At 50.3% G+C, this 15,218-nt stretch overlaps 1 protein-coding gene across 1 annotated transcript in view; it reads left to right on the forward strand.

Moving 5' to 3' along the window:
- The first annotated feature begins 1,003 nt into the window (after positions 1-1,003).
- Positions 1,004-15,218, forward strand: part of SEC14L5 (SEC14 like lipid binding 5) — a 36,388-nt gene continuing 22,173 nt past the window's right edge. The window contains exon 1 of the mRNA XM_055561930.1: positions 1,004-1,066. Coding sequence (XP_055417905.1) covers positions 1,004-1,066 — 63 coding nt within the window. The remainder of the gene's footprint in view (positions 1,067-15,218) is intronic.

The following is a 15,218-nucleotide window of genomic DNA, read 5'->3' on the forward strand; positions in this document are numbered from 1 at the left end:
CCGGAGGTAAATCTGGGCGGGGCCGGGACAGAGTCGGGGGGGTGGGGCGGGGGTGGAGCCAGGCCAGGCAGGGATCTTCGCTGTCCTGGGTCCTGGAGAGCTCCCTCCCAGCAGGCCCCTCCCAGAACAACCCGGAGGGTGCAGGGTGTACAAGACCCGACAGTCCGGGATCAGCGATCGCTGGCTCGGACTTCAGGGTCTGGCGATCGCGGTTTCGCCCCGCCCTAGGTGCTGCGCTCTGGGCCAGGCGGCGGCGGAGGACTCCGGTGGGCTCAGCGTGGCTCAGCCCCGGGTCTGCGTCACCGGAGACTCCGAGGGCGAGGGTGAGTTGGGCTTTTGGGGGGCTTGGGTGTGAATGCGTGCGTTTGCGTTTGTGTGTGTGCATGTGTGTGAACGTCTGTGCGCATCTAGGGAACTGTGCGTGTGGAGCTGGGTGTGTGTGCAAAGTTGAGTTCGTGTGCAAGGGCTCTCTAGTGTGGGAGGGGAGTCCTGCATGTGTGTGCTTGTGTGGTAGAGACAGTGCGTGCGAAATCTGGTGAAGACTATGTGTGTATGTTAGGGGATCTTGGAGGAAAATGGGAGCGCAAGTGCAATGATTCTTGTGGGGTGCATGGGCAAATGAATCGTGGGGATATTTCCAGCTGGGTGGCTTTATGGGAGTTTACTGGGGCCCCCAGCATGACGGGACGAGAAGGGAGGAAAGTTTGGGGGATACTGATTGCTCCTGAGGATCGAGTGTGGTCTGGGGCATTGGGTAATGGGCAGGGCAAGTGTTGGGGGTCTGGCTGGAAGTAACTTGGGGCTCACATTGGCCCCCTTGCTTTGAGAGCTGGGGAGATGTGGGGGGGGGGGCGGTCCAGAGGGGTGGGCATGCCCCTGGCCAGGGGGAGCTGAGGCCGGGGCTCTGGCTTCAGCTGGAGGGAGCTGCTCCCTCACCAGTCGCCCTCACCCAGGCTCAGTGCCCACTCCTGCCTGGCCGGCTCCTGCCTGGTCCTTCGAGAACATGGTGCAGAAGTACCAGTCTCCCGTCCGAGTCTACAAGCACCCATTTGAGCTGGTCATGGTGGTGAGTGACCCCTGACCCCGGGGCCCCTTGTGTGACAGTTGGAGGGCCCCAAGAGGTCAGCCATGATGGGGAGGAGAAGGAAACCCTCAAACCCCTAGATCAGAAGGAATTAATGAGCTACTCCACTGACTGGATGGGTCCAGTTTCTAACCAGGACCCCTCTGCCATCCCATCTTTTGCCACAACTTCTAGGACCCTTGCGCACTGAGCAAGACATAAGGTCTTTCTTTTCCTTGTTGAAGCTCTTCTGTTATCTCAGTCTCCTTTGACACGAAAGAGGGTATCAGGGCAAGCTGCTGATGTCACTTTGTGTACTGATAATAATAATAATGGTACGTATACAATGAAGATGATGATAGCAGCCATTTGTTGAGGGTTTGCTAAGTCTTTACATACGTTGTTTGGTTTCATTCCCAATAGCTCTTATTATTCTCATTTTGCTGCATTAAACTGACGCTCGGACAAGGATGGTCTTAGGTTCGGCAGTGGGAAGAGGTGGAGCTGGGCTGGGATCCACACGGGGGGGACTCCAGAGCCTTGAGTTTAACCACAGCATCCTCCGTGTCCCCCCTCTGCTCTCACACCCCCTGCCCTCCCCTTCCAGGAAGCTGAGACCAGGGGGAGAGGGGGCACATGTGGGCAGGAAGGGCCTGGGAGCAGTTGTTTATTGGGATTCAGAAGAGCTATGTGATGTAGACTTGGCTCCCGTACCCTCGGCCTCCTGGATCAGAGGTCTGAGTCCCTGGGGCAGGTGCTGGGGTCGGGCCGCTGTGGGTTTCCTTCTTGATGTGGTCACTCTGTCTCTCGGAGCTTTCCTACTCCATGGAACAGGGGCGATGCTCTGGGGTTGTGATGAAACAGTGCCTGGTGCCTCTGGCTTAGTGCCTGGCACACAGTAGGTGCTCACTAAATGCAGCCGTCCCTGTTATTACACCGCATGGTGTTATCAGTGACAGTGTAAGAAACACCAGAATCCACCCCCATCCTCCTCATCCCACTCTTGGTTGCTCAATCACAGCCTTCTATCCAATGACTTTCATTGTTGGATAGAAGGCTCTGTGTGTGTCCTTCCCACATCTCTTCTGTGAATCTACCTACATATATGTTTATAGTCACGTAAAAGATTAAGAAGCACCATTGGAGTAATCGTGCTGTGCTGTGCTGTGCGGATGATGCCAGGTCAGGAAAGTAGCAGGGGCAAGCCTGGGGTTTCATCGACAAGCTGGGTGACCTTGGGCAAGTTACTCAACCTCTCTGTACCTACGCCTTCCGTCTCTAAATTGAGGACTCCTGTTGCTGTTGTAGTCACTAAGTTGTGTCCGACTTTTCTGTAATCCTATGGACTAACCTGCCAGGCTCTTCTGTCCGTGGGATTTTCCAAGCAAGAACACTGAAGTGGGCTGCCATTGCCTTCTTCAGGGGATTTTCTTGACCCAGGGATGGAATCAGCATCTGCTGCATTGGCAGGCAGATTCTTTACCACTGAGCCACCCTTAGTATGTTTCAGTTCAGTTCAGTTCAGTTGCTCAGTCGCGTCCAACTCTTTGTGACCCCATGAATCGCAGCACGCCAGGCCTCCCTGTCCATCACCAACTCCCAGAGTTCACTCAAACTCATGTCCATCGAGTCGGTGATGCCATCCAGCCATCTCATCCTCTGTCATCCCCTTCTCCTCCTGCCCCCAATCCCTCCCAGCATCAGAGTCTTTTCCAATGAGTCAACTCTTCGCATGAGGTGGCCAAAGTACTGGAGTTTCAGCTTTAGCATCAGTCCTTCCAATGAACACCCAGGACTGATCTCCTTTAGAATGGACTGGTTGGATCTCCTTGCAGTCCAAGGGACTCTCAAGAGTCTTCTCCAACACCACAGTTCAAAAGCATCAATTCTTTGGTGCTCAGCTTTCTTCACAGTCCAACTCTCACATCCATACATGACTACTGGAAAAACCATAGCCTTAACTAGATGGACCTTTGTTGGTAAAGTCATGTCTCTGCTTTTGAATATGCTATCTAAGTTGGTCATAACTTTCCTTCCAAGGAGTAAGCGTCTTTTAATTTCATGGCTGCAGTCACCATCTGCAGTGATTTTGGAGCCCAGAAAAATAAAGTCTGACACTGTTTGCACTGTTTCCCCATCTATTTACTATGAAGTGATGGGACCGGATGCCATGATCTTCACTTTCTGAATGCTGAGCTTTAAGCCAACTTTTTCACTCTCCTCTTTCACTTTCATCAAGAGGCTTTTGAGTTCCTCTTCACTTTCTGCCATAAGAGTGGTGTTATCTGCATATCTGAGGTTATTGTTATTTCTCCCGGCAATCTTGATTCCAGCTTGTGCTTCTTCCAGCCCAGAGTTTCTCATGATGTACTCTGCATATAAGTTAAATAAGCAGGGTGACAATATACAGCCTTGACGTACTCCTTTTCTTATTTGGAACCAGTCTGTTGTTCCATGTCCAGTTCTAACTGTTGCTTCCTGATCTGCATATAGGTTTCTCAAGAGGCCGGTCGGGTGGTCTGGTATTCCCATCTCTTGAAGAATTTTCCACAGTTTATTGTGATCCACACAGTCAAAGGCTTTGACATAGTCAATAAAACAGAAGTAGATGTTTTTCTGGAACTCTCTTGCTTTTTTGATGATCCAGCAGATATTGGCAATTTGATCTCTGGTTCCTCTGCCTTTTCTAAAACCAGCTTGAACATCAGGAAGTTCACAGTTCACATACTGCTGAAGCCTGGCTTGGAGAATTTTGAGCATTACTTTACTAGCGTGTGAGATGAGTGCAATTGTGCGGTAGTTTGAGCATTCTTTGGCATTGCCTTTCTTTGGGATTGGAATGAAAACTGACCTTTTCCAGTCCTGTGGCCACTGATGAGTTTTCCAAAGATTCTCAAAAAAAAAATTACAATCATTGCATTTTAAAATAAAAATGTCCCCTAAGGTAGCACTTAAGAATGTATTAATAGGACTATTAGAGGACTTCTCTGGTGGTCCAGTGGTTAAGACTCGGTGCTCCTAAGACAGGGGGGCCTGGGTTCGATCCCCAGTTGGGGAACTATATCCTGCATGCCACAAGTAAGGTCCTGGCAACGAAGATCCTACATGCCACAACTAAAACCCAGTACAGCCAAAAAAAAAAAAAAGACTAGTGGAATACGTGAAGCATATTTCATCAGCTTTGAGTTCCACAGGTGCAGGCCGAAGGGCTCAGTTTACTCCTGTAGCTGTTAATAATCTTTAGGTGCTGATGGATAAATACTTGTGGGTACAACAGGAAATAGACATTTTCAGATATGTATTACCTGTATTGTGCCAATTTGTCATTTGTATTTTTTCAAATACTGTGTTACCTTATCTCCATACAGTCCTTGTTCGGCAAAATGGCCCCAAACTACCCCAACGTCGGACAAAGCCACTTTGCCAACTGTTTTCAAAACATCATTGTCCCCAAAATAGCTGCATAACTCAACATAACTTGCTCGCTCTGTGGGCACAAAAGGGGTTTTCTGCCCTTAATGTCAGTCTTTGTTTCTCAGCTAAACACTTGCCCTCAGTTTGGGTCAGATGCCGAGGAAGTTTCGGATGAACTCGGCTATTTTGACCACATCCGAGTGACCAGACGAGCTGGCCTTTTGGTTTTTCTGTTTAACAAAACTGACTTGAGATTCAAAACGTCCCTTTGCAGAAATTCCACCATACCGCTGAAACTGTGTTCATGGAATTGGTTATAAAATAATACTAAGGTAACCTTTCTAGACCCAGCGTTATTTTTTTAAATTATTTTTCTCTTCCATTTCAAAACTGTAACTAATTCAATGAATGGGTGTCATTCCTTGACATGAATTCTGTTTCTGAAGCATGGAATTCCAGGGACCTTTGCTGTTTCCTTTCTTGATAGCGTTCTGTATTACTGGGTTCAGAACAATGAGCTTGTATTCTCTCAGTAAGCAGAGGAAAACAGTTAAGACAATGGAGGCAGCTGGTATCCAAGGCTGGCAGAATCCCTGGTCTCTTTGAATGTGGGGTCCCTGAAGGTGGGGCGGGGTCTTTGTGGAGATCTTGGTATGGACAGAAAGACTGTGGTTTGGACGGTGGGCTCTGGTTACCTGCGCTCTGAAGGTCACTTCAGAGCTCTGGTCAGCCTACAGCTGGTAGTGAATGATTTCCAGCTCCTCTGGGCTCTTCTCCTGAATGGGTGGAGGTTACGAGTCAGATTCTCCAGGCTGGCCCCTGGCTCTGGGTTCTGACCTGTGAAATGGAAGTAATGAAGTCCCCCGCTCCTCAGAGGGGCTTCCCAGGTGGTACTAGTGGTGAAGAACCCACCTGCCAATGCAGGAGACATAAGAGGCCGGTTCAATCCCTGGGTTGGGAAAACCTCCTAGAGGAGGGCATGGCAACCCATCCCAGTATTCTTGACCTGGAAAATCCCATGGACAGAGGAGCCTGGCGGGCTGCAGTCCATAGGGTCTCCCAGAGTCGGACACAACTGAGGAGACTTAGCACGCATGCGTGCATGACCCCATAGCCTGGGCACACAGTCAGACATTCCAGATTCTGACTCTGATGTTCAGTAAACATCTGTGCGCCCGTGGCTGAGGTGGCTTCAGAAGTGACCTGCATGCCTCTTGTCTGTCCACTGCCCAGGGGTCCCTGTGGGGTTCAAAGCACTGTGGCTTCAGGTCATCTCAGATTCTGCAAACCTTAAGAAGGAAGATGGCATGGAGTAGAATTTCCTGGACAATAGGCTGGCTGATCCTGAGGAGGAAGGGTTATAGAGGTGAGAGGCAGAAATTGTGTTAAAATATTTAAAGACCTGGACTTTTGTATTGATAAACAGCTTGTAATTTAGCAAATGGGTTATTAATAAGGAGTAGCTACTGAAGGTAGATCCTTGCAGCCCAGGTCAACGACAGTTGCAGTTGGAATCATTGTTAGGGATGTAGTTTTAATAAAGCAGCAGGGGCCTTATTTAAATGTGTTTAAATTAGTTCCCTGGAGCCTGTCATCTGATCCCGTTGCTAACAGATTAAGGGAAGCAACATTTTCCACCCTGGATTGCTTCCAGGGCCCTGACCGGCTCCTATTGGGGCTGGGAGACTGGAGCTGATCCACTGCAAAGTCATCTTCTGATTTCAGGGGGTCCTGAGATCAGCTTTCGGCCCTCATTCATTTGTGAATGCATGCGTTAATGCACACATGAATACATTCCACAGATATTTATTGAGTTTCCACAGTATGCCAAGCATCGTACCAGGTGCCAGGCTATAGAACAGTGTCATTCTTAGCACTTTTTCTGAAATGCATCGTTATTCTGTTAATTTGCTCACCTTCTTGTTTACAAGGAATTTGCTTGTTTATATGAGTCTTTTTCATTAGGCTTCAGAAAGACAGAGACCTTGTCTGTCTTGTTCTCATTGTCTTGACTTGGTTCTCCTGACATGATCCCTTCCTGCCCTCACAGAGCTTGCAGTGTGTGTGTGTGTGTGTGTGTGTGTGTGTGTATGAGAGAAAGTCATTCCAGGCAATACCATGTAGCAAGATTTGTAGCTGGGAAAGAAAGAATAGGGCATTGCAGGAACACACAGGGGCTTTCCTGGTGTAAAGAATCCACCTGCAATGCAGGAGCCACAGGAGACGTGGGTTCTATCCCTGGGTCAGGAAGACCCCCTGGGGGAGGACATGGCAACCCAGTCCAGTATTCTTGCCTGGAGAATTCTGTGGACAGAGGAGCCTGGAGGGCTATGGTCCATAGGGTTGCAAAGAGTGGGACACGACTGACGTGACTAAGCACGCATGCATGCGGGAACACAGAGAAGGGCCCATTGGTCAGCAGCCAGAGGCCTTTTAAGTCAGCCACACTTTGCAGTGAGGGGTGGAGAGAGGCAGCCTGCCTGCCGGTCTGTGCCAAGGCCCCAGGGGCAGAACTTGTCTCCCTGAATAAATGAATGCAGCTTAGTTGGGCCTCTGTGAGCCCACAGGGCTCAGTTTGTTCAAGGATGTTGGGAGATTTGGGAAGGTGTGGAAAGTGGGTTGGAGGAGGGGTTTTCATCCAGGAGGTGAGAGAGCGGGCTGGGGGGTTGGTAGGGGATGGGGCGGGAAGTAGAAGTGACCAAGGCCAGGTGCATTCCTGAGACACTTGGAAAATCTAAAACAGTGTTTCCCTCCCATCACCATCCTTAAAGTGAAAGTGAAAGTGAAGTTGGTCAGTCGTGTCCGACTCTTTGCGACCCCATGGACAGTAGCCGACCAGGCTTCTCTGTTCATGGGATTTTCCAGGCAAGAGTACTGGAGTGGGCTGACGTTTCCTTCTTCAGGGCATCTTCCCAACCCAGGGATCGAACCCGGGTTTCCTGCATTGCAGACAGACGCTTTACCATCCTGACCTAGTGCTAAATGTCAAGACCCCCTTGGGTTCTTGGGCTGGCCTCGCTACCACCCTGTCTTTCCCTTATCCGCCAGGGGCACCAGCTGATCCTGGAAGTCCGTGGACAAGGAGCATATTCAGAGCAGGAGAGTTCCCTGCCCCAACGTGACCTGTGAGTGGGTGAGAAGCTGCAGCAGGCTTGCGAGCAGTGCCCGGGGCCGGGCGGCTGGGCTGTGCGCTCCCCCAGGGCAGGAGAGGCCAGGCAAGAGGAGGCCCCACCCTTAGAGGAAGGGACAGAAGCAGGAAGGAATAGCCACCAGGTCCCGCTGATGGTGCCTCACGCCACAGCTTCAGGACTGGGAACCTGGGGCAGACAGACCGAACTGCTCCCCTGCACCTTGTTGGGGGCTGATGCACGGGCAACAGCTGTGGATGCACCGCTGTCGTGAACGCAGCGGGGGAGCCACTCAGGCTTCCTTCCCTCCCTCCACCCCTCCCTCCCTCCTTCCTTGCTTCCCTCCTCCAGCAAATATTGGCTGTTTGTCTACAGTGTCCCAGGTGTGGTACGTACGAGGCCACTGGGAAATCCAGTGGGGAAGGAAGCAACCTAGAGACAGAGATGCTGACTACAGACAAATAAACACAGACCTGAAACCCTATTGCAAATCCCGATCTGCTGGGGCTAGAAACCATCCATCAGATGGCTTACTTTTCCTAAAAATTGTGGTAAAATATACATTACACAAAATTGATCATTTTTAGGGGTACAGTTCAGTGGCATTAAGTGCAGTTACATTGTTCTGCACGCATCGCCAACATCCACGGCCACAGCTTTTTCATCCTCCCAAACTGGAACTCTGTTCTTCATTAGACGCTATCTCCCCATTTTCCCCTCCCCCAGTCCCTGCAAACACGGTTCTACTTTCTGTCTCCATGAATCTGATGACTCTAGGAATCTCACGTAAGTGCAATCATCTAGCGTGTGTTCTTTTGTGACTGGTGTCTTTCACTGAGCATTGTTTTCAAGCTGCATCCATGTCTTAGCCTGTGTCAGCATGTCGTTCTTTTTAATGGCTGCATAATATTCCCCTATGGGACTGTGGCTGGATCGTGGTTTGTTTCATCATTCATTCCTCAGCGGACATTTGGGTTGTTTCCACTTTCTGGCTTTTGTGAATAATGTTGTTGTGAACAAGGTTGTACAAATATCAAGTCAGGTCTCTGTTGGTTTACTGGTGCTCATTTAAGAAAAATGTGTCTGGCACTCTGCTACATGCCTTACGTATCATGGCTCCCTTTAGTCTTCTCAGCAACTCTCACAAAGTTGATATCACTGTCATTATCATCATCATCCTCTTTTTTTTTCTGAAGAAACTGAGTCTTAGGTTAAGTTGAGGTCACCCTGCTGGCAGGGAGCATGGGCAGCCTCTAAACCCAGGGCTTTGTCCCCACGACTTCACCACATCCCACTCTTGCCCCCTGCAGGGTCCTTCTGACCCTTTGTCTCCATCATTTTGTCTCCTGAGCTGACCTCGACCGGAATAGCAGCAGGTTGCTCAGCTATAGGGCCATCTGGACACAGCTGTTTCTATATATTATATTCAGCAGTCATTTCAAAAGACTCTAGGATGATGTCATCCTGATTCTCCCATGCCTGCTTCCCTTCATCAGCTGAGATGACCCTGCTGCCAATGGGTGTCTGATGGCTCCTTCAGCAACTCTGCCAAGAGCTGGGAGTCCCACACAATGGAATATTATGCAGCTGTGAAAAGGGATAAAGCACAGACACAGGCTACAACATGGATGAACCTCGAGAACCTGATGCTCAGTGGAAGAAGCCGGATACAAAATATCATGTATTTTATGATTCTGTTCACGTGAAATGTCCGGAAAAGGCAAATCCAAAGAGACAGAAAGTGGATTTAGGGGACTTCCCTGGTGGTCCGGTGGTTAGGACTTTGCTTTCCAGTGCAGGGGGGGCGGTGAGGGTCCATCCCTGATGGAGGAGATGACATCCCACATGCCTCATGGCCGAAAAACCAAAATGTGAAACAGGAGCAATATTGTGACAAATTCAGAAAATGAAACAGTCTACATAAAAAATTATCTTAAAAAAAGTGGATTAGTGGTTGCCTGGGCAGGGAGTGACTGTGATGGGTGTAGGGTTTCTTGTTTTTAATTAATGTGGTGCGGGGTCTTTGTTGCTGTGCACAGGCTCTCTCTAGTTGCAGCGAGCGGAGGCTACTTTTGGTGGTGACTTCTCTTGTTACGGAGCACAGGCTATTGGAGCACATGGGCACAGTAGTGTGGTGCACAGGCTTGGTTGCTCCACGGCATGTGAATTCTTCCCTGACCAGGGATCAAACCCACGTCCCGTGCACTGGCAGTCAGACTTCTATCCACTGGACCACCAGGGTAGTCCAGGTGTGGGGTTTCCCTTGCGGGTGATGAAACGTTCCTGTATTAGACAGTGGTGATATTTGCATGACTTTGTGAATGTTCTAATAAAATCCATTGAACTGTGCACTTTAAAGGGAGCATTTTATGGTATGAGTGTCATGGTATGGTATGAGTATTAAATGAGTATGGTGCATTTATGGTATGGTATCACAATTCTTAAAAAGTAGAGGGGGGGCGCTGAGAGGATTGATACCTTGGTCCTGGGGTCTCCCAGGCTTGCAGGGGAAGCTGGGGGTGGATGACGAAGTCCCCTGAGGACTTTGTGCGACGGTCACGTGCTCAGTGTGTGAGTCCAGCCTGCGCAGGAAAGGAAAGGTGAGGTATGGGGCTGCGGTTTGCATCTTCTTTCCCTACTCTGGAGGGTTTGGGGTAAGCAGCGTTCCAGCTTCCTTTGAATTTTCATGAGGAAGAGCAGGAAGGAAGGAGGGATGGGAGGAGGAAGCAGCTTGTCAAGTGATTAGCAGAAATAGTTTCTCTGTATTTTACAGACTCTTACTCTTTTTTAAAATTTAAATTTATTGAACAAATTCTTCTGTAGAATGAACCATGTGCCAGGCCCTGTTCTCAACAGTTTACCAAATCGGTTCCTTTATTCCCCTGTCCACTCAGGGAGCTATAACACTTTTCTCATTCTCCTGGTAACAAATGAAGGAAGGAAGGGACCGAGAGCATGAAGGCTTGTTCAAGGTCACAGAGCTGCTCAGGAGCAGAGCGGAGCTTCGGACCCAAGCTGGGAGTCCATGCCCTTCCTGGCTAAGCGACCCTGTCATGCACTCACTCATCGTGTAATGCCTACTGAGTGTCGACTGCGTGCCAGTCATTGTGACGAGCATTAGGGATTCAGGGCCGATGACTTTTTCCTTCAGCGGCTGTGAGACAGGAAAGAAGGAAACTGGTATAACCAAGCCCTTACTGGGTGGTTTCATGACACTCCCCTTAATAGATGAGCCTCAGAAAGAAATGGGACTTTTCTGGTGGCTTAGGTGGTAAACAATCTGTCTGCAATGCAGGAGACCTGGGTTCGATCCCTGGGTAGGGAAGATCCTCTGGAGTAGGAAATGACTACCCACTCCAGTACTCTTGCCTGGAGAATCCTGTGGACAGAGGGACCTGGCGGGCCATAGTCCATGGGGTCACAGAGAGTCGGGCACAACTGAAGGACTGAACACACAGGGAGAGACAGGAAATGCCATGCTCAGGGGTTACCCAGCCCTGGGACTTCCCTGGTGGTTCAGTGGTTAAGAATCTGCCTTCCAATGCAGGGGAAGCTGGTTTGATCCATGGTTGGGGAACTAAGATCCTGCATGTCCTGGGGAAATTAAGCCCACCTGCTGAAACTAAGACGTGATGTAGTCATATATATATACTAAGTTTACCCAGCCCAGACATGGATGGGTAGGATTGGATTCCAGCTAGGAATCCAAGCTCCCATGTCCACGTGCTTAGTGTGTTGATGTAGATTTCAGCAGGATGGGCAGCCCATGGGAGAGCTTCATTGGCAGTGTCCACTGGCCTCTGCCTGTCCCAGATTCTGTCCCTGTCCTGGTGGGTTCTGGGCCTTGGACCAGCTTCCTTTCTGAGTGGCCAGGTGTGATGTCCCTCTTCAGCCACTTGGCAGAAGAGCTGAAATCGAATGCTTCTGTTGCCCTGTGTCCCTGTGGCAGCCACCCCATGCATTCATCTGGCAGGGAGAAGCTCAGGCCTCACTGGTGGGGACAGCGGTCAGCGTCTGAGGCTCTCTGCAAGGATAAAACTAGCTGTGTGAACTGATCTCCACACAGGGATGGTCCTGTAAGACCCTTTGAACTGCCAAAGGCAGAGATCCAGCAGGACTCAGTATTCCCAAATCACTGATGTTTGTGACATAGCCAACATCCTCTGAGAGGCAGGACGAAGCATTCAGGGCTGAGGTCTGGGTCAGTGGGGCCTGCACTCTAGCGCCTCCACTTACCGGTCCTGTGATGTCAGAGTCGGGTCACTCTGCCTTCTCGAGCCTCAACTTGCTCATCTGTAAAATGGGGGAATATTGGTCTCCATCCCTACAGGATGTCGTGAGGACACAGTGGTGCAGTCAGCCCTTCATAAATGTCACCATAACAGTGGTATCCAACGCCAGCCTTCACAACCCCAGGGGATCTGCGGCTGACAGCCTCAGACTCTGGGGAACTGGCACTGGGGTAGACAGGGAACTGGCACTGGTGTAGACTCCTTATTTCCGGGCCCCCTGCCCTCCCTAGGTTCTGGGGTCTCCCCAGTGTGTCAGGGTGGCACCATTGTTGAAACAGAAGTGCCTTCCCCCTCACAGTCAAGGGGAGTTGTGGCTAAGGGCATGTCTCCTGCTTGGATCAGCCCCTGCGTTATCTGGGGGCTCCAGACAGGGCTCTTCCAACAAGAGGTCTGTTAAGACAGGAAGTCAGTGACGCTTGGCCGGCTGTGTGCACTGAGCTCACAGCCTGTCGTTCCTCTCCCTGGTCCCTTTCCTTGGAGCTGTTTGGGCATCTGCAAATTTGCAACCCCTGGGCTGTTTCCAAACTGCTAAGCAAGAGGTTCCTGAGGGAGTAGGGGATGGGCCAGCCGAGGATTCAAATCCAGGTTTACCATTTTACACTGTGTGACCTTAGGTAAGTTACTTAGCCTCTCTGGGCTCCAGTTTCCTCATTTGTCAAACGAGGATGCCATTTAGAGGATTAAATGGAAGAAAGCACACAACTGGAGGAGCAGAGCTGAGGCTCACCGTGCGCCTGAGACGTGATCTAATGGCATCCTTACCACCAGCCCATTTTACAGATGAGGAGACAGAGGCTCAGAGAGAGCAAGTCACTTGCTCAACATCACCCAATGAGAAGGTAAAGAAGTGAAAGAAAGTGAAGTCGCTCAGTCGTGTCAGACTCTTTGAGATCCCATGGACTGTACCTACCAGGCTTCTCCATCGGTGGAATTTTCCAGGCAAGAGTACTGGAGTGGGTTGCCATTCCCTTCTCCAGGGGATCTTCCTGATCCAGGAATCGAACCTGGGTCTCCCGCATTGCAGGCAGATACTTTACCATCTGAGCCACCAGGGAAGCAGAAACCCAAACTGAGCCTGACCAGTTCTGACACATGCACTCCTTTCCCTCCATATAATTAAAAAAAAAAAAAAAAAAGAGTCAGCACCCCTCTGCCCATCACAGAGGTGGGGCCAAGCCCAGTTCCTCTGGCCCGCCCTGCTCAGAAGGGCCTGGGGGGGAGTTGTTTTCAGTTCTTGAAAACCTGTGCTATACCATTTGAGTCCTGTTGCCTGGAGAATAAAAATCCTGGGTGCCTACTATGTGCCAGGCTCTGCATGAGATACTCAGTCTGGTCTGTGCCCAGTTTCCAGGTGATGAAACTGGCTTAGAGAAAAGATGGACCTGCCTCTCCTCTGGGAGGGGGTGGAGCTGGGCTTCAAACCAGGTGTTGGACCCCATGCCAAGTTCTACTCAAAGCAGCAGCTTCCTCAGTGGAGAAATGCCTTCCTTTTCTGTTGCTGGTTAATTTTATTCTTTACTTATTTTTGGCTGCGCTGGGTCTTTGTTGCTGTGCGTGGGCTTTCTCCAGTTGTGGCAAGTGAGGGATACTCTCTAGTCGTGGCTTTTCTTGTTGTGGAGCACAGGCTTTAGAGCACGGGCTCAGTAGTTGTGGTGCATGGGGCTTAGTTCCCCCACTGCATGTGGAATCGCCCCGGACCAGGGATTGAACCCCCGTCCCCTGTATTGCAAGGCAGATTCTTTACCACTGGACCACCAGGGAAGTCCAAAATGCCTTCCTCTGAGAGAGAGTTCAAGGTGGCCTGAGATGTGTAGCGGGGAGATCATTCTCAGGGGGCCTCCCTTGCCAGCCCTCTGAATCCAGACTCCCAGGAACCCCACTGTGCATTCTTCCCTGAGGAGAATTATTCTGACCCTGGTGTGTTTGCACAAAGCAACCAGCCTCTACACATGGAGGCAGCCCTGACCTCCTGACCCTGGTGGAGGATGTGCTAGGCTGGCCTCTTGGGACCTTGAGTGACTCCAAGCATTACTTCCCTGCCCCTCCCCCGCCTCTGCCCTTCTGAGCAGGGTGGTGCCACCTCCCCCTAGGGACGGGGAGGAGGTGTGTGTCCTCAGATGCCGGCACTATTTTTGGAGCTCACGCCTATTTTTGGAGCTCACTTTGATCCTGATTCCGTGACACGTGGCTGTGACAGGCTCTTGGAGCAAACCCTGCTTGAATACTGTCAGCCACCGATGCTGGCATGCCCCCACCCCCCGCACCCGCCCTTGATTCCCTCTTTGGCTCTGACCCTGGCATTTCGGGGAACTGGCCTCTCATTCTCCAATCTGGAGACCCTTTATTTCTTTCACTTGCCTAACCGCCCTGGTTAGAACCCCCAAGAGAGGGCTACATGTGGGTATCCAAAGTAGGCATCCCTGCCTAGTTCCTGATCTTAGGGGAAGTTCAGTTCAGGCGCTCAGTTGTGTCCGACTCTTTGTGACTCCATGCACTGCAGCACACCAGGCCTCCCTGCCCATCACCAACTCCTGGAGCTTGCTCAAACTCATGTCCATTGAGTCGGTGATGCCATCCAACCATCTCATCCTCTGTCGTCCCCTTCTCCTCCCGCCTTCAATCTTTCCCAGCATCAGGGTCTTTTCCAATGAGTCAGTTCTTTGCATCAGGTGGCCAAAGTATTGGAGTTTCAGCTTCAGCATCAGTCCTTCCAATGAATATTCAGGACTGATTTCCTTTAGGATGGACTGGTTGGATCTCCTTGCTGTCCAAGGGACTCTCAAGAGTCTTCTCCAACACCACAGTTCAAACTGATCTTCAGGGAAAGTGTCAGTCTTTTCCCACTGAGCGTGCTGTTAGCTGAGGTTCTTGTATGTGCCCTTTATCAGGTTGGGCAAGTTCCCTTCTATTCCTACTTTGTTGAGTCTTGTTTGTTTTTTAAATTGTGAACAAGTGTTCGTTTTGTCATCTTTTTGTCCCGCCCCCCCAAAACATGCCTTCTTTAATGCCCCAAACTAGCCCACTTCGGAGGTCAAAAACTCAAATGTATGTCAACTGGAAAAAAACAACACCTGCAACCTAAAAGTTGAGGGTTAGGTTTTATCTGTGGGAATGTTAGGACTGGAGTCCCAGGGATAGCATTTCAGGTGACAGGGAGAGAGCTGACCCCCAGGAGGTGGGGGAGGAGCCAGGCTATATACAAGTCTGCAGCAAGGGGCAGGTAATCTGAATATTAAACTATTACTCTTAATTTAAGAAAAGCTAAATCTCTCACATGGAGAAATTTAGCGATATTCTATGTATAGGAAGATAGAAGAGTCC

This window comes from Bubalus kerabau, chromosome 23 (assembly GCF_029407905.1).
Source record: "Bubalus kerabau isolate K-KA32 ecotype Philippines breed swamp buffalo chromosome 23, PCC_UOA_SB_1v2, whole genome shotgun sequence".
NCBI classification, from domain to species: domain Eukaryota; kingdom Metazoa; phylum Chordata; class Mammalia; order Artiodactyla; family Bovidae; genus Bubalus; species Bubalus kerabau.